Raw genomic sequence first — 26,397 nt, forward strand, 5'->3', positions numbered from 1 at the left:
CGACTGACGTGTTCTTCTGAGGAGTAACATGATGCCAGGTGACTGGGCCACTGTCGTTTTCTTAGCAGTTGAGCATATAAAGAAAAGTACCTGAAACGTAGTCAGATGTATTCTGTTCTTCCCCATTAAGTCATATTGATAACACATGCTATCGAGGGAAAACTGCAGCAGAACCAGATACAAGATTTACTCTGAAGATTTAGTTGAACAAACTTGAGTTGAAGGCTTAAACTAGCTATAGTGACTGGAGGGCATAAGAAGCCAAGAAGAGGCATGCCAATACTGAGGACATAAGATACCTTTTCTGTTTTCTAGATTCCACTAATGGAATTTTAGCTCTGATTGAGTAAAGGACTACGCTAAGAAGCACGCATTCAGCAAATAAGCGTGGAGTTTATGGGGTTCTCAGGAGTGGAGTTTGATGGCATCCAATGTGGATGACACTTTTGTGACACTTATTTTGGAGGCAGTTTTCCAGCTTTGCTCCCTCTACCGTAGCTTGGATTGTCTGCAGACACAAAGGTAAGGGTAGCAGAACTCTAAATGTTTGAGGTTTCTTTTTTTAAGGGTAAAGCCATTTTTAAAGCTCAACCAAGCCCAGCTAGTTTTAGTTCTTGGTAACGCACTGTTCAGGCAACTAGTGTTCTTAAAGTGCACAAAAATGATGCTGTCAGTTTTCTAACTAAGCTCAATCTGAGTCTCAGTCCATTTTTCTAACACTTCACTAAGACCTCCACCTGAATTTTAATAAGACTTGAAATGCAGGGCTTTTTTTTTCTAGTGGTTCTTTATTTATAATGTAGGCTGAAGCAACCGATACAAGGTAAAAGGGAGACACGTTACACAATTGTTATTTATACAAGTTTAGAACAAAAAACTGCACAGGGAGAGGTCAACTCTCAGTACAAACTAGCAACTAAACCACAATAATTTACCTTTAGAAACGATTTCTTTATTTTTAGCTGTGACACTGCTTTTACAATATGCAAAAACACAAACAGAACTACCCAAGGCGTTTTGTCACATTCTTTCTACATTGAATTTGGCAACATTTTATATTAAATTTATTCAGATTATACTAACGTTTAAAAACTAAACAAGTGAAAAGCTGTACCAAGGTACAGTTACATCCATTTATTTCAAAGGTTTAAAATACCACTTTTATCTATCGTAATTACCTTGCAGTGATTCCTGCTTTTGCAAAAACCATCTCAAGCATCATATGCACAATGCATCAGCTACTTTTAGTCATCAAGATTGGTGGGCTAAACCACAGGCACTACTGTTGCTTATATTCTGTAAATGGAGCTTGTTTTTCAAAGAAAAAAAGCTTAAACAGTTTCTAATAATCATGCCTTTGCTTGAAAGCCATAACATAAAATGTTTTTGAGCAATCACAGCAGTGTTAAATGTTAATATAGAGAACACTGACTATACAGGTACGTTTCTTTCACATCCAATGCAGTTATGTATTAAAGCAGAAGATTACGTAATTGAAGATTGGAGCCAACAGAGATCTGCAGGGTCTGTGGGACCCACCAGGCTCCTATTCCTTGAGAGGTTCTGTCCCAAACGAGCACTTTCAACTGACCCGAAGGGGCTGGCTTTCTTTTTTAAACAAACAAACACCATTGCATTCCCCAAACGTGATCCCTTTAAATCTACAAATCTCTGCTGGCTTTAGGGGATGGGCATTATAACAAATTTAACTTTCACTTAGGAAAGAAAAGACAGAAATCCATTCCAAAAAACATTACCTAGAATACAAAGAAAAAGGGACAGTATGGTGGTCAGATTCCCAGTGACGAGAAATAAATCCTCCTCTCTTCGATGTTTAGTATGAAGCCAATTAACTGCCATTATTTAAAAGAAGATAAGAAAAACAAGCCCCCAGACTGGTAAACACATTGGCAAGTTGCTAGACTCCCAAGCTGGTTACCCTTGTTAAATCCGCTCCAGTTTTTCCAAAATATTTGGGCTTTTCAACGCACCCAGCCTGCTAGGCACGGTTAAGTAAAAGGCATTTGCTATATCTAAGAATTCCCTGCTATCAATCATTTTTAAATGTTTTCACATTTTTAAAACTGCCTTACCCTTCTGGATGTGTTTGGATTCAGTGAAAGTGGGTATAAGTAACAGGTAACTGAAGTGGGGGGTTCTATGTCTACCTGGTGGCGGCAGCATGCACGGGACTGGAGGTGGGTGCTGTGTGCAGTCAGGAGCAATGGTGGGAGAAAGGAAGTCCTTAAACACCCTACAGAAACAAACACTGCAATCCAGTGTGGCTTATTCGGATGCATTTACCATGAAGCTACTAGAAATTCAACCTACGAGGCTACTCTTAAATGTAACAGGATCGGCTGTGTTGACAGTGTGCCCCTCCCGCGACCCTCCCCCCCCCACCCCACCCCCCCCCCCCCCCCCCCCCCCCCGGTCCCAACGCAGCCTGCCATTTCCAGAGTTCCCTCACTCCTAATATTGCGCATCAACTGACTCCCGCTTTTCTCATCCCGAATGTAGTATACTTGAATAAGGATTTTTACCCCTTACCCATTTTGTTTGTACATTACAATAACTTGAATTTGTGTCTAAGCCAGACTACTACAATGCATCTACAAAAGCTTGCAGGAAAGAAAAGAAAAAAAAAAAAGCTAAGTATAGTTATCCTTTTTTCTGAAATTACTACTTCGTGGTTCCCCTGCCCGACCTCCCCCCCTTATTATGCATTTAAAATTTTACAAAGACTTGTAAAAAATGGAATTTGGCACCTTCAGAAAAATCAAAAGGGAAACAAACTTAAGATTAAAATGTGCAGAAAGAAAAAATATTTACAAATTAAAAGATCAAGGTTATGTCAGTTACATATGTTGCTTTTAATTCTTATCTAAAGGTGTCGAGTACTTTCAAAAGAGCTGTGTTCTGAGTTGCCTACAAAATCTTTTGTTTGATTACAGATTGGAATGGATCAAGACAAACTAGGTCTTATTAATTAGACAGTTCGTTCCCCACTGGCAGCATTTCTTGTGAGCCTAAGAGAGCCTAAGTGAAGCGCGGGGCTGAGCGGTCGTTTGTCGTGGTCTTCTTCAGTTTCACGCCCCTGCGGATGGCGTTCAGCATGTCTTCTCCTTGCGGGGCATCCCTTGGGCTCAGGTCTGCAGGGTCACTCTCTGGAATCTGGCCTGGGGAGGCACTGGCACTTGGGGGATCCCGTTCCTGGTCTTCGGCCTCGCTTTCTGGAATTGCTTGTCTGTGCTCCTCGGGGATGCTCGGCTTCGGGCCTGGAAGAGGAGGGTTGACGGAGGCTTGGCCGCTCCACATTGAGGAGGGCATGCTGGTGCCACCCTGGGGGCCCTCACCCACGGACGGCGACTCGGGGCTGTGCTCACCCCGCTCCTCGGGCCCATCTGGAGGGGCTGGCAACACCCCAGGGAGGTCTGGGACGGTGGGGGTCTTGACAGGGATCACGGGTGTTTTGATGGGGATGGGACCAGCTCCTATGGTCCCCCGGCGGACAGAAGGCTTGGTGGAAGGGGTCCGTCGGATGGTTGCAACCCCTGGGGTGACCATAGCAGGTCCGAGCGTGGTGGGGAGGCCAGCAGTTGAGGCTGGGCGCTTCGCTTGGAACATCCGTCGGTAGGACTGGCTGATGTCACTGTTTCTCGGAATGGTGGAGGATTTGTCAAACTCCTGCTGATCTGCCTCCTGGTCACCGCTTACAGAGAAATAATCGTAATCTGAAACTGATCACAGGATCTGATTAGAAATCGCCGAGGCAGTGGCTGTGCTTTTTGATTCTTTTGTGTTGGGAGGACAAAGGGCCCCAGAGGCCATACTTCACCCACAATCTCATCCCAAGCCTCCCGGGGTTTCCGGGCCAGCCTTAGCAGGCCTCACCATCTAAGAACTCCCTGACAGGGACCGTCGTTTCGTTCACCAAGGGAACGCTGAGCACCAAGCGCAGCGCTGGACACAGCAGCCCCGCACTCAGATACCGCTGAGCGGTGAAGGGTGCAAAACCGCCAGGCCGCAGTGAGGCTACCTCTGAGCGCCTCTGGGAGGAGTAAAGGGGGAGGAAAGAGCAAATAACCTCTACAAGCCCTCCAGCCCGGAATTGGACGCGAGAGACAAACCCCACACGGACCATCACAGACCTCACTACCTCCCTCATGATCAACTCGTTAGGCGAGGGCTAGAAAAGCAGTGGAGCTACTGGTAACGAGTCTCCGAAAACAAGGCACCATCAGTGTGAGGGGTGCTCACTTTCTCTCCAAAAATGGGGTCACGTGGGAGGGGGAAGCATACAGACGGAACATCGTAGAGCTCGTTTCTGAAGAGCAGCGCTCTGACGTTCGGGTAAGTCCTGTGTGGTGGGGCGGAGCTGTGTGCTGTATGAGGGGTGGTCAGCAGCGTCCCTGGCTGGCTACCAGATGCCAGCAGCACCCCCTCCAGTAGTGACCACTAAAAATGTCTCCAGCCATTGCCAAATGTCCCCTGGGCAGCAAAGTGCCCTCCACTGAGACCCACTGTCCTAGAGACTTGGACTGAAGGACTGCCGATAGGCTTGGTCAGCTCTCACAGATCTTTCCTAGCGGCTAGCCTGCCATCTTGCTGGCTTGTGTGTGTGTGCTGGGGAGGGCGGTGAGGGAGGCAAGTTCATAGAGAATTTGGCTGGAGTTTGGGCTTCAGACTCTGACAGACCTTTGACTCAAACTCCAGCTCTGCTGCTTATTGTGTGAACTTGGGCCTCAGTCTCCATGTATGTAAAATGGGGATAAATAGACTTATGACATAAACGATTGTGAAAAATAAATGGGAAAATAAAGAAAGTGCTTGGTACAAAGTGCCAAACACAAATGATGTCGTTATCATTAACAGCATCTGTCTGCCTTCAAATTGGGACATCCCTGTACCCTGATGGTGAAAGACAAACCAAGCTGTGAAATCTGGCCACTTTCCTGCATGGCAGCGACCCGACAACTACAGACGAGTCCTCCAGAGCATTCCAAGATGCTCTACTGTGGCTGGACGGACTCCCGCACGTCTGCCTCCTCCCAGCGGGGAGGGCCCCCTTCCTCACCTGGCACTGCTCAGGAAGCCCGGCTGGAAAGCTCAGGCTCTCCTACCTTGGGAGGGGATGGTGTCCTCGGAACAGCAGGGAGTGGTGGTCTGGGTGCTGTAGCCGCTGGAGCACTGAAGCGAGTCCCGGCTGCTCCTCTGGGTATCAAGCTGGAGGCCCCGAGACAGGGCCAGGGCCAGTTCCTCACAAGCCTCCATCTCCTCTCCAGGCTGCAGGTGGGAGGAGAGAGACAGATGAGCCACCGGGGCCGTGAGTCCCCTGTCTGATACCCCCAGAGCCTTTCCGCACTCCTCGTCCAGTGGGGGCCTCAACAGGACCCCTATTCTGCTCCCGTGACCTCCACTGTCTGTGGGCCCAGGGGGCTGCCAACTTGCTTGGACCCTACCCAGGCTCTAGAAGGTTACAGAGTCTAATTCCCATATAAGGCCTTCCCTGGGGGCCTTCTAAATGCTGTAGCAGGGAGTAGGGGGAAGGGGCTCGGATCCCTCCAGTTGCTGGCCAGCACGTGGCCCCCGCCAGGTCCCGAGGGGCCCAGCCAGCTGTAGAGAACAAGAGCGTCACCCTGGTGGCGGCCGACACGGTCATGCTCCGCGGCCTCTGAGCCTCCTCGGCGGCGGTGGGCGCGCCTCCCGCTGCGACGGGGCCTCCACCGCTGGGGTCTGGCTCTCGCTTGTCTTTGCGGCGCTGAAGGGTGTTCACCAGTGGCTGATCGTAAGGTCCTGGCTTGGCCCAGTCCTAAGTGGAACAAGTGTGGTCAGGCGCCAGGGCCTCTGCCTCCACCGGGAGGCCACAGAAGCCTCCAGACAGCTGCCCGCCCACAGAAGGTAGCTGGTCCCCTCGGGGGAAGCTCAGGCTGGGACAGGCCAGCAGCCCCTCCTCTGCCCTCACCCAGCACCAGAAGAAGGGAGCAGAAAATCCTCTGGGGGTCCCCTGGGTACCTCCCCTTTCCTCACATCCGCCCAAAGACTGAAAACACGCAACAACGGGGCAGGTAGCCTGAGGGAGACTCTTAGTTACAGCCATCAAACAACCGACCAACTGCCTATGGTGTCTGAAGGCACCGGCCAGTGAAGAGCACATCCCCAGGGACCAGGCCCTCCCCTCCCATGTCTGGGGGCCCCCTGCGGGGCCTAGCAGCTCAAACGACCTCACTCGCCTAGAGTGTCCACCAGGGGGCGCTAAAGGGACTTCAGCCACTCTCCCTGAGGCTGGACCTCACTTCCGGGAACCCGCCCCAAAGGGCGCTTTAGGATGTGCTCTCTGAGGTCCTCACAGAGGAAGGGAAGGCCCCTGGGCCAGAAGAAAGATTCTGAGGGGTCTGAGGGGTCCGCACCACTTGTGAGGGAGGAAGTCAAGGCCTGCTCGCAACGGCGGGCCGCCTAGGGGCCTACTATTCAAATTAGGGACCTCCTCTCCAAATAAAGGTAGAATATCCTCCTGGCATCAATCGGACTTGCTAAGAAATAATATAAAAACTTTTCGTTTTTATATGAAAGCAAACATGTTTTACTATAAACAATTAAGACTAAAAATAAAGTCTGCAGGTACTTTTAAGATAAAACATAAGAAGCCACACCACATTTTGGGGCATGGTTCTGTTACCATGGCCCCGTAAGGGTTCAAGGGAACAGTCTGGGCAACATGGCCGAGGAGGACAGCCCCTCCCTGGTAACAGTGACACCCTCAGGAAACCCCCAGGAGGGCAGAACTTGGACTTACAACTTGGGACCGACATCCCTGCAATGCCGCATCTGGGTCTACTGGGGTCTAATGGGGCTTAACTGGTGTCTCCTTTTAAAGGGAGCTCCTCCAATCTCAGCTCCATGTGGACATTCCTATCTCAGCGCCGCCTGCTGGTTCCCGGTTCTCCCCAGTGGGGATTTACTTAGGGAGGAGGTGTTATGGGGAAGGCGGCAGAGTGTGAGAGGAAAAGGGCTGGGGTGGGGGGGTGGGAATCGTGGGGCAGCAGAGGGGTGAGCACAGAGGCAATGAGGGACGGGGGAGAGGGCGAGAGGAGGGCGGAGAGACACAAACCTTCCAGCTAGGGATCTGAGATGACGGGAACATGCCGGGCCCAATGGTGTAATAATGAGCGTAGTCTGGAAGGTGGGCAGAGGTGACCCGAGGGAGCAGGCGGGAGGCGGGCAGGCAATGAGGGAAAAGGCTCGCCCCTACGGGCCCCACATGGGACTCACTTGATAAACTATAGTGAGAAAACCCGTTAGACAACTGGAAACAAACAAAAGAAGGGAGGAAAAAAGGAAAAAAAAAATTAATATAACAGGATGAGTGTGGAGATACAAGATGGCATTGACATTCAAGGGACGGGGGAGATCTGAATATTTGCAAATAAAACAAACATCGGGGCTCTGCCACTCATGGATGGTCCAGGATGCGAGAGAAAAGCGCTACGGTGCAAACAATGCCCGCGTATTTGACACCAAGTAAGTATTCAGTTGGGGAAATATTTTATCTACATTTTAGAATAGTTTGGAAATGATCAGTGTCCCTAATGTGTGGTGCTCTCAATGGTTTTCGCTTATTTCACTAATAATTTCATAGTGATGGTGATTCGCTCATCTCATTGTGCAAATTTTTAAATTCAAAAGTGTCAACTGAAAGCTGTTCATTCCAGGTTTCCAAAATCATCACGGTTCAGGAGCAGATTCCAAATCAGGGTGAAGGGTGGGGTGATTGCAACTAAAAGGCAGGAAAGCACACAGCCTCTGACGCAGTGAAGTGTCACATCCAAGGGCACGTGCCGGTGAAGAGGAGGCCATGGTGGGTGGGGTGCAGGGGAGGGGAAGGGGAGAAGATGGATGACCATCCACGTCCTGGGAAGAAGCCTTCACACCTCCGAGTTCCCCATACCCCTTCCTCTCCCTCCGGACGACCGCAAAGTCATTGCTCAGGGCCAGGCACCCATTCTGGAAAAAGCCCTCAGTCCTGTCCCTCCCTCTGTCCCCAAGAGGGGCCACTCTTGGTGGAGATGTTGAGTTTCCAGGTTCCTGCGGCTGTGCGGGGAGCAGCTGGCAGGGGATGGGGGAGAGGCTGGGACCCCAGCCGGTCACCTTCTCCGTGGACGCCCAGGCGCCCATGGTGGAGCCTGAGCTGACCGAGGTGGGTGAGCTGCACTCGCTCACTGACTGGCAGGTTTCCGAGGCTTCAGAGGAGGCCGAGCTGGACGAGTTCTGCAGCAGGGGAGGGACCACACGAGGGGACCACACGCCACCAAAAAAGAACGGTCATAAAAAATAAAAAGATGGGGGGGCAGGAGGGGAGAAGGGCACGCACAGAGAGACAGACAAGTATACAGAAGAGGGAAGGATGAGAGAAGCAGAGGGTTAGGGTTATTTTTTCCCCCAAAGCTGCACCCACACAGAGGCTTCCAAGCCCTGGAGAGGAAGCATGAGACCCAGCGAGCCCCAGACCTGCCGGACTGCAAGGCCCCCAGAGCCCCGCCATCTGTGTGTGTGCCTGGCACAGGGGAGTGTGGTCAAGGTGCTGGACTCCCTGTGTTCTCTAGTGCCATAGGCCCAGGGCCCAAGGGATGCCATGACTTTTACATCTCTCAGGTGTCCAGGCGTTACTGCAAGAGGACTGACCCCCAACTTGGGTTTTTTGCTCCATGTCTGCCTAGAATGGCTCTAATTCCTGGACTCTCTCCCTTCGTCCCATGCAACCTCTGGATGTGGGTGGCTTCCAGCTATGAAGCTGCATCTTCACAAGACATGATTTTAGGTCTCTCTGCCTGGGGAGTGATTTTGAGGTTTGAGGCAGTGATGTCCAGTGGTTAGGGCAATGTTTCCAGTGGCCGTCGTAGGGAGAGATGAAGCATCCTGGCGAGATCTGGGACATCACAGAAAGGAAGTCTGGCTTGCAAAAACATCTCTTCAGCCTGATTTTATCAAACCTCCAGTCCCTGCCAGTCTCCCGGTGTGGGCCAGGGAACCCGCTTCCAGCTCCTAACCTTCGGCAGAGGCAGAGACTGCCTGTCAGTTCACCACTACATCGCGACGTTCTGGTCCTGTCCTGGCATGTGGCAGGTGTTTAAAAGTGCTGAATGGATGAGTGACAATGACCATCTCTTCCATGTAACTGGGTCCCCCAGGATAGTGCTTCGGGCCCACCCAGGTATCTGCTTTAAGTTTTCTTCACTGTTAACTGCAGTCTCATCCCATTTGTATAAGGAAGTCTGCGCCTTCTCTACTATTTCCCTGGAAGTGTCCCTGTATTCACTGGCAAGGAGGCCAGATCCGTGTTTCTGTCCACCCCTTTCACCCGCCAAAGAAAGGTTCCTACAAAAGGACAGATCTTTAGCCTCCCATCCTGCAAGAGCAAGGAACTGAAAAGGCACTCCACAATGCATGCAGCTCCGAGGAGCCCAAGCAAGGCCAGGCCCCATGGTGGAGGTTCTGGCCACTTCCCCAGCTCGGTGTCTGGTTAACCATCCAGGATCTGAAGTCTGAAGGTTTAGATTGAAGTCTTTTTTTCTGCCACTTCCCAGTCAAGGAACCATGGGCTTAATCTCTCCAAACCTCAATTTTCCTTCATCTTTAGAATAGGGATCAATAATATCTATCAGATGAAGATTAAAGGAGATCTTGTGTTTGTGCATCTATGTATATAGTGCTTAATCAACTATAAATAAAAATCAGTTATCACTGTAATTTACCAGGACTATTTATTTTGGTTCCTGTAACTCAAATATGTTCAATTTGAAAAAAGAACCAGTAAATCACCCCAGGACTGCAGGTTCATATTTCTTTTGACTTCTACTCATTTTTTTCCTGAAGAACTCCTTGCCTTGATGGAGTGAACGGTTCTAGGCAGGAGCCTAGCTGCACACGTGGTCCCTCACTCCTAGGCACACATGGTACAATTTGAAAAGAGCAGAGTGGAGGAAAACGGGAGAATTCTGAACACATCCTGCCACGTGGCATTCATTTACATCCGTGTACCTGAGGGATCTCCCCCTTTCGGATGTTTGCTCCCTTCCTCCCACCCAAATTAAGGTAACGCTACTTCCTCCAGGAGATTGTACCCTCTGGCCTGTGTGATGTGTACAACTTCCTTAAATCTCCCCTCTGCCTTAAAGGCAGCTGTAATGCCTTTTTAAAAAAATAGAATTCTCCATTAAATTTTGCAGTATCCCTGAGTTTATTAAAACTACCCTGGAGTTGCTAGTCAAGCATATCTTGGGTACCGGCTTTCAGATTTCAGTAAATCCCAACAAGCTGCCTTCTGCTTCCCTCGACGTTACTGGAAGACAGAAAGCCCACTTCATTCAGCCTGATCCACACACGCACAGCAAGGCTGGAGCACACAGCTTCTTTTTTTTAGAAAGGAGTGTCAGTGCGCAATACTTTGTTAATGTGTCAGTTGTTAAAAACACACACAGAATGACGCTGCACATTAGAAAAGCCTTTGAGGAATTGCAAATCCCTGCTTCCCCTCTGACCACTCTCACTCTCTGCTGGCAAGACACGCAGGTGCGGTTTAGCGCCACACATAGTGGGGACGGACAGGGGACGGGTGTTGACCCCTCAGAGACTGAGCCAAAGCACCCCAAGCGCATCAGGACTTAAAGCTGCAGCTCCTGGCTCCAAGCGTTTCCATCTGAAATTGAGTGTCGACCCCAGGAAGACAGAGCCAGGCCACAGTCCCCGGGGACGGCTGTAAGATGCCAAAAGGAGCACCGGGCTGAGCAGCTCTGGGTTCACCAACGTCAGACACGCCAGGCGAGTGACCTAGGCTCCCAGAACACCTCAGGTGCTGCTTCTACGTAGAGTGCTCCCCAGAACACTCTGCCAGGGGCACCTTATGGCCAGGGCGGTACAGAAAGGGTGCTGGACCAGTTGCCAGGAACCCTGGTTCCAGATCCCCAACCTGCAGGTCACATAACTGTGCAACTCGGGCAGGTTGCTTTACATCTCTGAGCCTCCGTTTCCACAACAAAACAGGGACAACAACACTCTGCGTGGTTGTTGGCAGGACTACACAGTTAACACAGGCAGAAGCTCCTAGGTTGGTGCCTGGCACACAGGAGATATTCGGTGACTGTCAGGCAAATTGGATACCTGGATGAACAAGACAAGCACGTGACCCTCTGAATCCCAAGGATCTTGAACCAAAGGCTGTGGTCAGCCTCGAAATGTACACGACGGGCTCGGAGCCACATGCTCCCCAGCGGATGGTGCTAAGAGGCACCCTGGAGGTTCACGCTTCCCGGTGTCTATAGGTCAGGTCGTGCTGCTTACTAATCTAGAGGCCAACCCACTGGCACAAAAAGCGGACAGAGGGGAGCAGGTGAAGGGTGTTCCGACGCCCGGCTCCTGCCTTCTGCTCTGGCTGGACCCACTGGGCTGGGCGCCTAGCGCCATCCAACCCAACTGTGGTCAAAGAGACTCAACACCTCCCCTTCTCCCGGGAGCAAGGTGCCAACAGAATTACCTGCGTGGGCTCTGAAGATGCTTTCTCATTCTCAACACAAATCGGTAAAAGGAAGCTGAGAGTGCCAGGGCAGGTCTCCAAGGCACCGTTCAATGACAGAATCTCCGCCCCCATTGGCAAATGCCCATTAATTACTACATCACGCTAAGCCGGGCACTTACAGGGACGCCAGGGAGTGGCCAAACCTCTTTGAGTCTGTGTACGTGTGAAAACTCCCCAAATCAATGCAGTGACTCAACCATCACCGGCATGATGATCGTAAGCTTCAATGCCCCCCCCCCACTTACGGTATCTCTCCCTTCAGGGGAACAGCTCCTCTAGAGATGAGAAATTAAACCAGAGGTTTCCCGTCAGAAGACAGGGGTCTGTCCAAGCCCAGGTCCCTCCCTGGTTCCAGCCACTGAGGGTGGTCCAGGCCCCAGGTGCTGCGGCTGCTCCAGGAGCCAAGGGCCCTTACCTGGTTGGGGGCCTCCGGCGGCATGGGGGATGGCGACTTTGACTGGAAAGCGTCCTGGGAGATGAACCCTGAGTCATGGGAGGACACGCTGGACAGCCTCACGGGCGCCTGCTGGGCCAGGCTGGAGCCGCGGTAGCGGTAGTGGGAGCTGGGCGAGTGCGAGTGGGAGCCGTGGGAGCCGCTGGACCGCGAGTCGCTGCTGTTGACACTGTTCAGGCTGCTGCGGGGGCAGCGGGGGAAGGGGGACAGACGACAGGGGAGAACGACATCACGCAATCAGCCCCCTGCCCCAAGAAGCAGTGCAAACGGCGAGCCATGTTTTCAAAACACCCAATCATGAAGCTAGTAAACAAAACGTTTTTTTCCCGTGAGCAAGGGGGGAACACCAGCCACAGAGACTCAGTTCTCCGACGGCACAACGAGGCGTCCTTAGGATGGAGGCCCGTGATTCAAAAGCTCTGCTCTGTCACCTACCACCAAAGCCAGGGGACCCGATGTCCGCGGCATGAAAAGGGCTCATCTCATCTGCTCGTAAAAACTGTGACCCTGAAGCCAAAACCGCTAAGGCTTCAGCATGACCCGGTTGGAACACCCACGTGTCTCCTTTCGATGGACCATCTGGGTCCAGGAGACCAAAGTCAACCCGGCCAACCATCACTCGGCACCCAGAGACTCCTCAAGGAGTCCCCCGTACAGAATATCAGCAAATCGACTCTCTTTGTGTCCATGTGTTTTACATTTTATTTACAAAGTTGGTGCTTTAATGAATGGCTTGACCCTGAGCACAGGTGTTTCTCTGTTAAAATATCCATGGGCCCAGCAAACAGAACACCAGGCAAGAGGCAAGCAGCTTTCAGGGACTAAAGGTCATCAATCTAAGCTGTTTGCTTCCAGGATGGAACAGTAAACAGGATTTCAGAAAATGACACACGCCCTCTGGTGTTCTGTCTGCGTTTCATTTCCAGTCGTGAGAGACACGTCCTACACTCTGTCTAATCACTCAGATTACGAAACCCAGAAAACTGAACAAAGTCTCGTGGTCCAAACAAGCAGAGCTGACATACGAGAGCAGCTGTAGAAGCATCAGAAGGCGTGAAATAAACAACCCAGCCTGGGATTAGAATGTTTGTGGTTTCTGCTCCTAAACCCGCAAGAGATTCTTGTCAAATTTTGCAAACTCAGACAGCTAATAAGGTAGTCTAGGGCTGAGTGACTGTTCTTTTTTTTTTTTTTTTTTAATTTATTTATTTATTTATTTATTTTTGGCTGTGTTGGGTCTTCGTTGCTGCATGCGGGCTTTCTCTAGTTGCGGCGAGTGGGGGCTACTCTTCCTTGCAGTGCGCGGGCTTCTCATTGCAGTGGCTTCTCTTGTTGTGGAGCACGGGCTCTAGGCACACGGGCTTCAGTAGTTGTGGCACGCGGGCTCAGTAGTTGTGGCTCGTGGGCTCTAGAGTGCAGGCTCAGTAGTTGTGGCACATGGGCTTAATTGCTCCACGGCATGTGGGATCTTCCCGGGCCAGGGCTCGAACCTGTGTCTCCTGCATTGGCAGGCGGATTCTTAACCACTGTGCCACCAGGGAAGCCCTGAGTGACTGTTCTCCACCAGAATTACTTGGTGCGAATGTTCCAACAGATATAGGGGAGTGTGCTGGAGGGAAATCACTGGGGACATTTGCCAGGGATAATTATCGTGATTTTTTGCTTCTCCCCCAGTCAACCAGAAGAGGGCATTTGGAGACTGACAACAAAGCTCACTGCAATTCCACTGCAGCAAGCTCAGAACTGGTGTTGCCCATGTGACATGATTTTCTATTGAAACTAAAACTGTAGAAAGAAAAGATACTCATGCAGCTTTGTTCTATACTAATCGAGATAAAGTTTTCTTGGTTACCAAACAACAAACATCCTCAGTAAAAAACTTGAGTAGATGTGTCAATACACACGAACACACACACAGCCCACAAAGGATGACAAGAAACCAACATCTTCAGGTTGCTGAACGTCAGGATGAGCGTCTTAAGCCTGAACTTCCTGCTCCGTGTTCACTGCACAAGCTCAACTATGAAATGAAACACACACACACACGTGTAGAGAGATATTACCAGACACAGATTCGGCAGATCCATCCTGCTTTTTACTCTCAAGGCTAATTCACAGGAAGTGGACATTCATTTGGCTTTGAAAAGTCAAAGAAAAAGATTAGCAGGTGAAGTGTACCAAGAAAGGAATGATGCACGAGGATGTTTCCACCCTCACGGGAAGAGAAGAAACTTGGCAGTCAGCAAGCCAAGAATGGTGCTGAACAGAAAACTGCCAGAAAACAGCGTTGCCAATGGCAGAACTATTCCAATGGATTCTCGCTGTGAGTCACTAGGTAACGCTAGTGCTTAACAGAGCAGTGATGGTAGTGGTGGGAGTGGTTAACAGATCAAGAATTCTATTCACTTTATGAAGCCCTGAGACAAAAACTGGGGGCCAAATGAGGGCATGAGCCACTGTGACTGCCTTCACTTGTTCTGGCGACAGCAAGATGAGTCTGCACAAGAATCAACCTCTGTTTGCCCTTTTTTTAGCCCATGTGCTTCTTACTCTGCTAAACAGGAAGATCCAATGCGAATTCATAAGATGGGAAAATCCGTACAACGCACACTGAGCGAGAAAGCTGTGGCCACTAGTCTAAGACCTGATGGGATTTTCCTTATGACCCAAAACTAATCCAGAGACTAAAGAGTGAGACCAAAATCATGATGGGATCCTTTCACCTGATCACCATTTCCTGTTTAAAATGAGCCATTTTAGAGCTCAAGACTGACTCTGATGCTCACATTAGCATAAAGAAAAATGCTGTGTCCCCAAAGCAGTGGCCCAGCCCGGTCTCACTTACCTGCAGACACTTGATTTGCGGGACATGGTGGTGCTGGGGGAAGAGGGTGGAGTCTGGTACGACCAACTGTAATCAGAACCTTTCAAGTCCAAAATCACCTAAGGGGACAGAGCCAGGAGGGTAAGCAAGGTGTTGAGAAGCGAAACGTTATCTGTCCAATCTTAACAGCCATCATAACGTGGAAATTCTGCCATCATCGAGGAGTGGGGATCAAAGAAAAACATGTTGTTAAGATTTTTTTTTTTTAATTAAAGAATCATAGTACCAATCCATCAACGTCACAAACCTTTTTCTGAGACAAGCAAAAATATAATTAATGCGGACAGGGGAGGAAAACCATGACATATCCATCAAAAAAAGAAAGAGAAAGATTTACAGTTAGTTACATTAACAATTTATAAGAGCCATTTAGACCCAAGGTTAGAATTTGTAGGGTTTTTGCTTACACCACCACATAGACAATAATGGTTTCAGGATGTGTTGATCTTATTACATCTTAGCTACCTGATATTCAGTGGTCACTTGTGCCCTGTTTGACCCTTAAAACCTGACAGAATCAAGAGCAAACCAATTCTTTCACAATTACTTCTACATCTGTCTCCCTTACTTGACAAAGAGCTGTTTGAGTATATAAGGTCTACCTTCCATTCATACAGTAGGTGCTCAATAAATGTCTACTTACTGAATGAATACCTGCAGGCTGTAGTCTGATAAACACAATTTCATAGGATGGAAAATATAAACTCCCAAATTTGTCTTCCTAGTTGGCTCCCAAGGCAGTGATAAGAACTTTATACAAAAGGCAAAGGCCAGCACATGATTTATCACCTGTTCCCCCAAATATGTCTCTTCCCACTGGATACAGTGTTAATGTCACATGAACCAAATGAATCAACATTTTAAAAGTCACCTTTTTCATAAGATAAGAGAAATCCTCATGCACTACTTACTTAGAATGGGAAAAATTCAGTGAGAATGATTCACAATGATGACCAAGATACACCACTGACATGTCCCTAGGAGAGTTTATTTCTAGAGGGTCGGTGAACACATGGTTAAGAGCATGGGCTCTGGAAATTGACAGCTTGGTTTAAATCCCAGTTCTACCAGTAACTACCTGATTAAGTGACTTTATCTCTCAGTGCCTCAAGGGTCCTCCTCTGTAAAATGGGGATAATAGTAGATGAAGTCTATGTAAAGAGCTTAGAGCAGAGCCTGGTACACAGTAGGTGCTGTATAATGACTAGGGAAGATTATTATGCTTCACAATGTAAAACGTGAATGTTATTTTAAATGAGATATTGCCGCAAGGAACCCTCAGGGCCTTGAACCTTCATCTCTTTGGCTTCCTCTCCCATGCTTACCCCTTGACTCCTACCTGTTCACTTGAGGAGGGCAGTTTGTGAGGGTCCATGGTCAGGCTTTTCAGATCTTCTGATATGGTCTGCAGGTGAGTTATTTCCCCTAGCATTGAGATTTCTTCTTCCTGAAAGTAATTCACAGCCTGTTATCATGAGTGATTCACTTTATCATTTTGATCCAACTGTTTTTATTAGGGACACTATCTAACGCTTTCAGCTTTTCAGAAAAGGCATGCAGGGACTGGTACATCTTTGCTGAAGCCATTACCAGCCCTTTTTTGGAGGAAGTGGAGAGGAAAACGAAATCAGCCATAATCATGGAGAGACTTGTGCACCTGGAACAGGGGTGAACGAGCCACAGAAAACACGTGGGCCTTCCTCGAAGTGTCTGGGGGCTGGTGGGCCTGCTAGGGTGGTCCGCCTGCGTGTCCTCACGGGATCCTGCAGCACAGCCCCTTCTGCAGGCCACGACCCGCCCTCCCCACCCCCGAAGTCACTCGGCTTCAGTGGATGACAACCATTTGGAGATATTTTGGTCCAGATCTGATAGCCCTTTGTGACAGCACATGTGTGTTCACTGGAGGTTAACCTCCCCCTTCTTTCTTGTTTTTTCCACCAACTTAATCAATGGCAAGTGAGGCAGGAACGGGGGACTATGGAAGAAACAGTCATTCAACGTTACCAATGTACCAAGCTGCAGCTGTGGGACCAGGGAAGAACGAGTCATGGAAAAGTGCTATGCTCAGGGGAAGAACTCAGATTTGGGCATCTTGCTAGGGCTGAGCAAAGGGAGCTGGGGCACTTCTACCGGCTTCAAGAACACCTACAGCAGAAGTGTTCAAGGCATGTAGCCGATTTACTTAAAAAATAAGTCTGCATTGATTCACTGAGGCTTTTCCCATATTAACCTCACAGTCACTCCTTGGCATTCAGCTTGGTCAGTGGGTCTCAAAATCAGCTGGAGGACTTGTTTAAAACCCAGATGACTGGGTCCTCACCCACAGAGTTGTGGATTCAGTAGGGCTGGGTTGGGCCTGAGCATGTACGTTTCTAACCAGTTCCCAGGTGCTGCGGCTGGCCTGGGGACCACACTTTGAGAACCACTCTACAGGGCCTTCTTGACTTGGGGAGAAAAAGTAAGTGGAGCCATCAGTGCTCAGAAGATAGAGTGGGCCGTGCAGCCATCAGCAACTTGCAGACAACTATTCATCCATAAAAATGACTCCACCATCATGATTCCTGACACACCGCAGCTTCTTAATGACTCCAGGATAAATAAGGAGGTTCTCCTCCAAACTGGCAGTTTACGCCTTCTGGAACTTTCCACTGACTCACAATCACGGGCCGCAGCATAGAGATGAAGGTGCAGAACCGGCCACGTTCTTCGATCAAAGCCTTCCGGACTGCCTGCTTTTCTGTTTCTTCCAACAGGAGATACTTATCGTTGACGTCTTGGAGCGCACTGTCCAACTGGGGCTGGATGTCACCTCGCCCTGCAAACGAAACAAAGCCCCAAGCTTGGCATGCTGAAACACCAGCTGCTGGAACCAATGCCCTCCTCCCTCAGGTCCTTGCTGGAGTAGAAACCACAATTTTCCAGGACTTTTAAAAAGTATGTATTTATACCCAGAAAGGATTTAAAGAAGCTGTTTTTCTAGGACCAGCCACTTCCAATTTCCAATGCCCAAAGAGCATATTTATCCTGGTTTATTCATGACAAGTAAAATTTCCTGGGGTAACTCGTCCTGACCTGCATTCTGAAGAGGCTAAGGGATGAACAAGGTGAGGGCCTATGGATGTTGCCAAAAATGGGCACAAGCTGGCTTTGTTGGGTCATCCTCAATGAAAGAGCCTCTGTTTAGACAGAAGTTTCTGTCCCGGAATACAAAGGTGGCAAGCATCAGCTCTCTTGGCTCTGGGGGGCCCCTGGGACGCCTTGGCAGTTACTTTAATTCCCTAGTGGAGAGTCCTGAATGCCCTTCCTGTAGAACAAGCCCAGCAGCAGAAAGACCTGCAGTCAGGTCTCTGCTGGTGGAGGACTGAAGGGGGCCTGGGTGCTGAGCCTGGCCCATGCCTGGGCATCATCTGGTCCTGTCCACGCAGCCCAGTTATGCAGAGGCACCCATTTCTAGACTTGTTGACAACTCTAGAGCTTGGTGAGGCAACTGTCTTTATAAAGTCTTATTTGAATCCAGCCACGCCCATTCATTTACAGGTTGTCTATACCCGCTCTCATCACAACTGCCGAGTAAAGTGGTTGTGACGCAGACTGTTTGGACCCTGGACTGAGAAGACTTACAATCTGGCCTTTTACAGAAGTCTGTATAAACATGGGCAAATAGGCACTGTGTCAAGAGGGCGTGGCTACTGTAAACCTGATCTGGGGACAAGAAGGGGACTGTCCCCGAGACCAGCGCCTGAGCTTCCACACTGGGCTCCCATGCTCACCTACCACCTGAACCAGAGGAAGAATTTCTAAACTCCTTCAGGACGGAGGCTTGGACTCTCCGAGTCCAGCCCCCAGTGAAATGCCATCTGTGTATACAAGTACTCAATAGGTGTATACAACAAGTACTCAATAGATGTTTTAAACAGAATATTGGAGTGGAGGGGCGGTAGGGGTTATCCAAGCAAACCTGCTCCCAGTTCAGAGGAGGTGGAGGCCTAGAGAAGGGGAGGGACTGTCCAGGGCCACTCAGGGGGGCAGGCAGAGTCGGGACAGAGCCCACACCGCCTGACCCTCTGACCCTGGACTCCTCCTCCTCCTCCTCCTCCTCCTCCTCCTCCTCCTCCGCCGGCTGCCTCAAGCCGAGGGACTGGATTCCACTCGCCTCCTGGGAAGGGGCCTGACCAGTCACCACGTACCCCTCCGTAAGAATGCGAATGCCACAGAGCAGGAGTCCCCAGCCCCTGGCCTGTCCGAGGCCTGTTAGGAACCGGGCTGCACAGCAGGAGGTGAGCGGTGGGCGAGCGAGGGAAGCCCCATCTGCCGCCCCCCCATCACTCCCCATCGCTCACATCACCGCCTGAACCTCCCTCCCCACCCCCCGTCCGTGGAAAAATTGTCTTCCATGAAACCGGTCCCTGGTGCCAAAAAGGTTGGGGACGGCTGCCGTAGAGAACACTAAATGCAATGTGTTATCTGGTTTGAAAAAGTAGAGGGTCAGGGAAAACTGCCTCGTATGTAGGAATATATTCTGTATTTTCTCACAAGCAGATGAGAAAGCTTCATTTGGAAACAGAGGCAGTCAGGCGTCAAGAACATCCAACTAGCAAAAGTCACTGGATTTTTGGCAGGGGTTAAGTCCTAAGTTAGCACAAAAGGGGGATATCATGGGCAGTCAAAGGTCACCCTCGAAACCGCCTTAGATGGCATTCAAGTACAGCCCGTGCTCCGTATGTGGAGACCTCACTAGTCAGTTGAGCACAAACGTATGCTGGGTACAGCAATACACAGTGTTTAATTCCACGCTGGAGGGATTTTATCCAACAATTACATTACGTGAGAATTTGCTCTGAGAAGTTTCGCTGTATTTTTAAGGTGACCCACTCACCCATTCCTCCACTCAGTCATCAGTCACCATCTCCCATCCGCCCCCCCCAACCCACCCATAATTCGACCAGGTCTTCCAGTTTCTCTACCATGGTCACTGTTTCCATTCCTTCCGCCAGAATGCCAGAGAGCCACCCTCACACATTACCTGAGTCACAGGTTTCACAAGTTTTTGGTAGACAAGACACTTGTCAAAGCATCCTCCCATTCTCCCAGGGGACTTGAAGGGAAGCAAGGGCTCCCTCTTGACACAGGCCTCATGGAGGGTGGGCGGGTGGGTGCACCTCCAGCCCCAAGAGATTGGGAGTTTTCTCTATTTTTTTTTTTTTTTTTTTTTTTTTTGGCCACGCGGCACGCTGCCGTCGGGGATCTTAGTTCCCCGACCAGGGATCGAACCCAGGCCCTCGGCGGTGAAAGCACGGAGCCCTAACCACTGGACCACCAGGGAATTCCCCAGCATTTTAAAATAGAGGAAACTCTGGGAATTCCCTGGAGGTCCAGTGGTTAGGGCTCCATGCTTTCACTGAGGAGGGCCCGGGGTTCGATCCCTGGTCGGGGATCTAACATCCTGCAAGCCCTGCAGTACGGCCAAAAAAAAAGTTTTTTGTAAATAAATGAAATGCTGGCTTGCGCAGATGAATCCACACACACCGAATGTGTACATGATACAAGCCCTCTGGTAATGAAACTCCCTGTGTCCCTGCAGCCTGCCAAACAGCCTGGCCAACCCCGGGCCCTGCAGGTGAGGCCACACGGTTGCGGCTGCTCCAGTCGCCTCCTTGTAAGCCTCTCAGCCTCTCCAAGGGTGCTCCAGCTAAGGAACCACGGCGGCTGCAGACCAAGTCAGCGTGTCCTTAACTCCAGAGGAGGGGGGTTTGATGATGGTAGCAATTTCTTTCAGTACCAACTTACAACTCTAAGAAATTGGGGAGGTAGCTTTACGTCCCTTCACAAGTTATAAGGCACACACCTATCTGTAATTAAAGACACTGACTTTTAAAAATACACTGACATAGGAAAGCAAAGTTACTAGAACCAAGTGTTACCTAATCTGGTAAATATAAACTTAAATTATTCTATGATTAGTCAAGTTATTTTCAATGTGTATTAGGTTATAACTAAAGGACTTCCAGATTGTAGTACTCTAAAATAAGTATAATCTATGAAGACTGCTGTAATTATAGTGAGTACATTTCCATGTAGGATATATCGTGATCTAAAAACACAATGTTTATTTCTTAAATTCACTAATACAACAGGTAATTATATTTATAAGAAAACTACCGTGGAAGAAATTATTCCATGTCCCTGTTGGATGTATTGGTTTTAAGATACAGGCATCTTTCTAGGTCCACAAATTCAGAGTAGTATTGGCACTGACTTAATATACAAAAACCCGTTCATTTCCCTCCCATCAGCAATGTGAGGAGAGCCACTGCCGATGACCTCAGTACAGGTCCTGGTCACGCCAGCTCCCACATGGACTCGACTCTGTCACCTATTTCACCTCTGCTACTGCCACCCTCACTGTGCCATCTTGATCTCTCACCTGGACAGCTCCATCAGCCCCTAATAGGCCACCCTGATTGCATTTGGACCAGCTCGCCCAGAACAGCCCCAAATTCCTTTCAAAATGCAAGTCTTATCACTTTTCAGTAGCTCCCATTGCTTTCAAGAAAAGTCTAATGTCCTTAACATGGCCTGTCCCGCAAGGCATGCGTGGGTCAGCTTCTTAGACCACCCTCTGCCTTTCCCCCTTCCCTCCTCTGTCCACTTCCCAGGCGCTTCTCCAGGGTCTGGCTCCATACCTACACATCCACTCTCCCTCCCCACCTGTCTAGCACCTGTTCATCCTGCAGGTCCCGGTTCTTCACGAAAGCCCTCCTTGAACTCTTTCACCAGATTAAATTCTCTTACTTGATTCTCAGAAGTTCCTTATACATAGCCTTCACGACACTCCTTCCCAATTCTAATTTTATCTTTATTTCTCCAGTTCTTTGATTGATGGCAGTCTCCCCTACTGATCAGGAAGCCCCACGAGGATAGAAACCACAAATATTTTTGTTCAGTGCTGTACCTTCTCTGTCAGCACACCTGCTCGTAAGGCAGGTACTCAAATATTTGCGAATGAATGAGGCACTGATAAAATAGCCTGATCTGAGTTTGCTCCTGGCTCTACCATCATGCCCTTAAATGGCCTAACAGTGGAAAATGAGCAAATTCCAGGGCTGCCCATCAGCCAAAAGAAGAGAGGAGGTGCCTTAAACAGGCTTTCCAGACAAAATTCCTGAGCAAAGCATTGCTTGTGACCTTTTCTGGAAAATCTGAGTCAACTCAGTCTCGAGAATTTTTTTTTCCCCTGCCGGTTTCCAGGTCTTGGTTGGATTCATGCTGGAGAACTCCGCTAAACAACAGCCAGCAGCCCCTTACTCCCTGCACAGGGGAAATCAGATGATTATTCTCTTTACAAAAAATGCTCCTGGGGCAAAGCACTATTAATGGGCGCCATGTCATGGGCCAAAGCAGCACCCCTAAAGGAGAAAAGAATTTGATTTTTTTTTAAAGTAGGTAGAGGTCACAAAGCTTTCCGGAATGAAACCAAGATCCCATATTTTCCCAACATTTACATTTTAATTTTCCTTAATCTCCATACACATAAACGTTCAATGCAGGAATTAACACCCCCATTTGGCAGAGGGGGAAACTGAGACTGAGGGAACTAGGGTGGCTTGCAAGTCCCTGAGCTAGGAATAGGTGCAGACAGATGCAACCCTCCGTCTTTCTCATTCAGAAGCCCACGTTCTTTGTAGCTTCATGCTCACAGCAAACATAAACCCTGGGAACAAGGCGGAAGGGGCTAAACGTTCTACATAGTAACAGCCTGATCAAAAAGCCAGTCAAGTGATTAGCGTTATCTGGAACCTCCCAGCCTCTTCCTACACACACTGCAGCCCATACCTGAGCCTCATGGCTGAACCAAGCCAGATGCAGGCAAAGGGCTTTCCAACGGGCAAGAACCAACCCAAGACACACTGGGCCAAGCTCACTGTCAGGAACACATCCGAAGTCCTCTTTTCCCCCAGACAGACGTATGGAGAAGCCACTAGAATCCCACAGAATGACTTCCATCTGCCCCTGACACACTCATGCAAATACCAAATTTCATCTGAAGATGCCCACTTTTTCACGTTTATACCTTACAAATTAAGATGTCTTACAGTCAGTGGGGATGTCATAGTGTAATCGGCATTTTTTTTTTTCTTTTTTCATCATTCAGAAAATAATAGTGCATCTTACAACTGATGGCATATGAAGTCAATGGAATACGGGATATAAATACTGAAACATGGGGGTATAGTTTCAGAAATAGACATGCAAGGTGATGCTGGAGATTAGAATTTGGAGTGAAAAATTCTTTTTCCACCAAAAGGTGGCTATCCTTATTATCGCTACATATATTATCTTCCACTCTTAATATCCTGCAGCGGTTTTCGATCAATTCCCCAAAGCAAAACCAACCAGAAATCAAAAGAGAGAGAGATTTGATCAGATAAGACTGGAAGCTTTTGGACTTAACCATTTCCTTTTTTTTTTTCTTTTGACTTAAACAAACTTAATTTCTGTTATTCTTTCAACAGGCTGTGCCTCAGTTTCCACTCATCTGTTAAACATAAAAAACAGTACCGGGTTCACATGGTTGTTGTAAGACCAACCAAATGGACTCATTCACTAGAGCATTCAGCACAACGGCCAGCACGTGGTCAGCGCTCGGGAAGTGGCAGGTGCCATCGGCAGTCGCGCAGCATCTCTGACTGAAGTCCTTCTAACCCGGCGCACCGCAGCAGGGGACAGCATGCCTCCGTAACGATAAAATGTGACAAAAACTCTGAAGCGGCGAGCTCCAGGGAATCCATCAGCGTGCCTGGCGAGGGCACAGAAGCTCTGTGCCCACGCCCGCCCCACCTTGCATCCTACGGAGCTCTTCACCTGGGCGCTCAGTGGTTTCCTTTATAATAAGTCAGCAGCTGTTAAGTACCGCACTTTCCTGAGTTCTGTGAGTCCTTATAACAAATTGTCAAACCTGAGGGGGTTCACGTGAGAGCCTAAACTTGAGATGGGCTGGGCGGAAGGGTGGGTAGCCTGCGGACCCCACTTGTGGCTGGTGAATCTTGAAGAGGAGGAAGTCTTGTGGGACTGAGTCCTTAGCTAAGCCAACTCCGGATAGTTAGTATCTGAACGGATGTGACTTGCAGGACACCCTGTTGGTGTCAGAGGACTGATGTTAGAACATAAGGGCCTCCGCCATCCTGGGGACGGCTTGAGGGCAGAGGCTCCTTCTGCTTCCATGGCTGCCAAGGGGGTGTAGCCCAGAGGAGGCACTTTATATCTACTTCCTGAATGAGCGAAGATGCGCGCTTGCCTCACAGGGCTCCTCTGCGGCGGTCACTGGGGATGTATGAATGAAAGAGAGGCGCCGGAAGTGAAGCAACTAACCCCGCGAAAACTGTGAATGGCTTGCAACTCAAGAAGGGCAGGACTACACCCCGGCCGTCCAGTCCTGCACCCGCAGCACCGGCTCAGCGTTCTCGGGGTACATCAAAACCACGTTGTGCAAGGAATCGATATTTCAAGCACGTCGTCCTTTTCGTCCTCCGGCAAAATTAACACGGAGAAAAGCACTGGGCTCCTGCTGTGCGCTCTCCCTGCCCCCCGCCTCCCCCACTGTAAATGCATCTTCCCAGCTTCTAAATGCAGCCACAGGGAAGCCAGGCGCTCCAAACCTTGCCAACAGTCTCGTCATGCACAGGGACGTTTCAGGGCATCTGTTTCCGCTCCCCCAATCAGCCATCTGCAGCCAGAGTCACAAGCAAGGCACTTGATGAGCTGCATCGGGGCAAGGCTTTCCCAGAGACCAACTCTGCGAAGGAAGGGAGCTCGTAGCTCTGGGCCTCGGGGGAATCTGTTTGGTCTGTTTTTACCTAGAATTCCCTGGTGTGAAGTATGACGAATGAGTCCCCTGGCCTCCGAGGACTACATGCTTTCATCTCAAAATGCAACAGTCCCTTTCAGGAACTTCTTGGGTTAGATTCCAACATCCCTATTGACTGCAGTTAGGTACAGCGTTCCGAATGCCACCCGGGGTCTAAAAAGTAAAGTTTGACCACCGCTGCTTGTACAGGCTGGCAGGGTCGGCTGCATCACCCGCTGACCTCTCCCTTCTCTCTCCTCGCTCTGCTGACTGCTTTACCTGGCATTTCTAGGGTCAGAACCTTATGTCAGGCTGTGGTTCTCTAACTCTGACTCATTAAAAAGTCCATTTCACACAGGTTGTCCCATTTAGTAAAACTGTACCCATTCAATTATTTCCTGCATAATTAAATGTGTGCACTCTTATAACACCTTTCCCAAGCCTAGAATGAAGCAGTGACTCAATAATCTTCCCTGCTATGTTATGTGCAGTCGCATCTAAATATCCAGAAAGACCGCAAGGCTACATACAAGTGGTCAAACAACCCCTGGAGGTCTAAGTGATCACCTGTCTGCATTTACAGTCACCCCCTTGACCTCAGAAGGAACTTTTCCAGCTTTAGTTCCAATATAGAACAAGCATTGGTTTGGGCTCAAAGTACCCTTTTCCCAACCGCACTGGTGTGGCAATCCATCCCCCTCCAGGGATGCCCACTGGAGGTGAGCAGGAAGTGGGGAAGACGCCTGGGATCATGGACCAGCTCTTTTCACCACCTCACGTCAGCCTTCAGAAAGGACCGTTGTTATTTTCGGTTGTCCCTTTGCAGACAGCTGACACGCATCACGGGGAGGTGGTCGGAGAAAACATCCAGAGGAGATTTCTGGGTGTCGCTGCCTTCTTCCAGGGCTGGGTCTTGCAACCTAGATCGTCGGCAATACAGGGCGGGCCACCCTTGGCTCCATGCTGACTCCAGGGGCCCAGGAGGTCCTGGGGGCATGACAATTCCTGACCACTCCTGGAGGCACACCCACGACAGATGGGGTTAACCGCTGAGAGGGTCTCTTTGTGCAGGCCACACCACCTTCTGAGCAGTCTGCTTCTTCTCCATCTCCCCTAACTCGGCAGTAGGAACGGAGCAAAGAAGCCTCTGCGCTGTGCCAGGCGAGAAAGCCAGCTGACCCATGAACAGATAAGCCAGACTTCAGATCTGTAGGTGGGAGTTCCCTCTGGGCAAGAGGGCTCCCAGGGCTACTCCTTTCCAAAAACCAAAAGGGGGAGTGGATGGAGGTGGCTGAGACATACCGTTTTCACCACTGAGGCAGGGAGAGTGATCCACTCATTGACTGCAGTTTTGCCAGTTTTGTAAGCACAGAAGAAACGGGTGAGGAAATGCAAACATGCACCCTGATGCAGCCAGGGGCCGCGGAGACCACTGCGCCAGCGGAAAGGATTCAGCATTGCACAGGCTTTTTGCTTTCTCCGCGTGGAAGAAAAGAAGGGTGATGGGTGGAGAAGTTGAGTCCAGTATGGGGGTCTGATCAGAAATGGGGCCGAGTGATAGAACCATCTGGAGGCAGGTAGCTGAGGCTGACACAGGGTGTCACTGTGGTTCTCAGTCCACCCAAGGTGGAACTGGCAGTCTC

The 26,397-nt window shown here is 49.7% G+C and overlaps 1 protein-coding gene across 14 annotated transcripts in view; it reads right to left on the reverse strand.

The window, feature by feature from the left end:
- Positions 1-2,435: 2,435 nt before the first annotated feature.
- Positions 2,436-26,397, reverse strand: part of MTSS1 (MTSS I-BAR domain containing 1) — a 164,237-nt gene continuing 140,275 nt past the window's right edge. For 4 of the 14 annotated variants that reach the window (XM_068526266.1, XM_068526265.1, XM_068526264.1 and 1 more), the window contains 8 exons: positions 17,568-17,725; positions 16,250-16,357; positions 14,872-14,969; positions 11,988-12,207; positions 7,112-7,306; positions 5,639-5,812; positions 5,124-5,286; positions 2,436-3,740 (listed from right to left, as the gene is read on the reverse strand). In XM_068526266.1, coding sequence (XP_068382367.1) covers positions 3,040-3,740; positions 5,124-5,286; positions 5,639-5,812; positions 7,112-7,306; positions 11,988-12,207; positions 14,872-14,969; positions 16,250-16,357; positions 17,568-17,725 — 1,817 coding nt within the window. In that variant the 3' untranslated portion in view covers positions 2,436-3,039. Of the gene's footprint in view, positions 3,741-5,123; positions 5,287-5,638; positions 5,813-7,111; positions 7,307-8,148; positions 8,269-11,987; positions 12,208-14,871; positions 14,970-16,249; positions 16,358-17,567; positions 17,726-26,397 lie in introns of all 14 variants that reach the window. The other 10 variants (XM_068526271.1, XM_068526273.1, XM_068526270.1 and 7 more) reach the window with 6 other exon arrangements.

Source organism: Eschrichtius robustus, chromosome 17, assembly GCF_028021215.1.
Source record: "Eschrichtius robustus isolate mEscRob2 chromosome 17, mEscRob2.pri, whole genome shotgun sequence".
In the NCBI taxonomy this organism is placed as follows: domain Eukaryota; kingdom Metazoa; phylum Chordata; class Mammalia; order Artiodactyla; family Eschrichtiidae; genus Eschrichtius; species Eschrichtius robustus.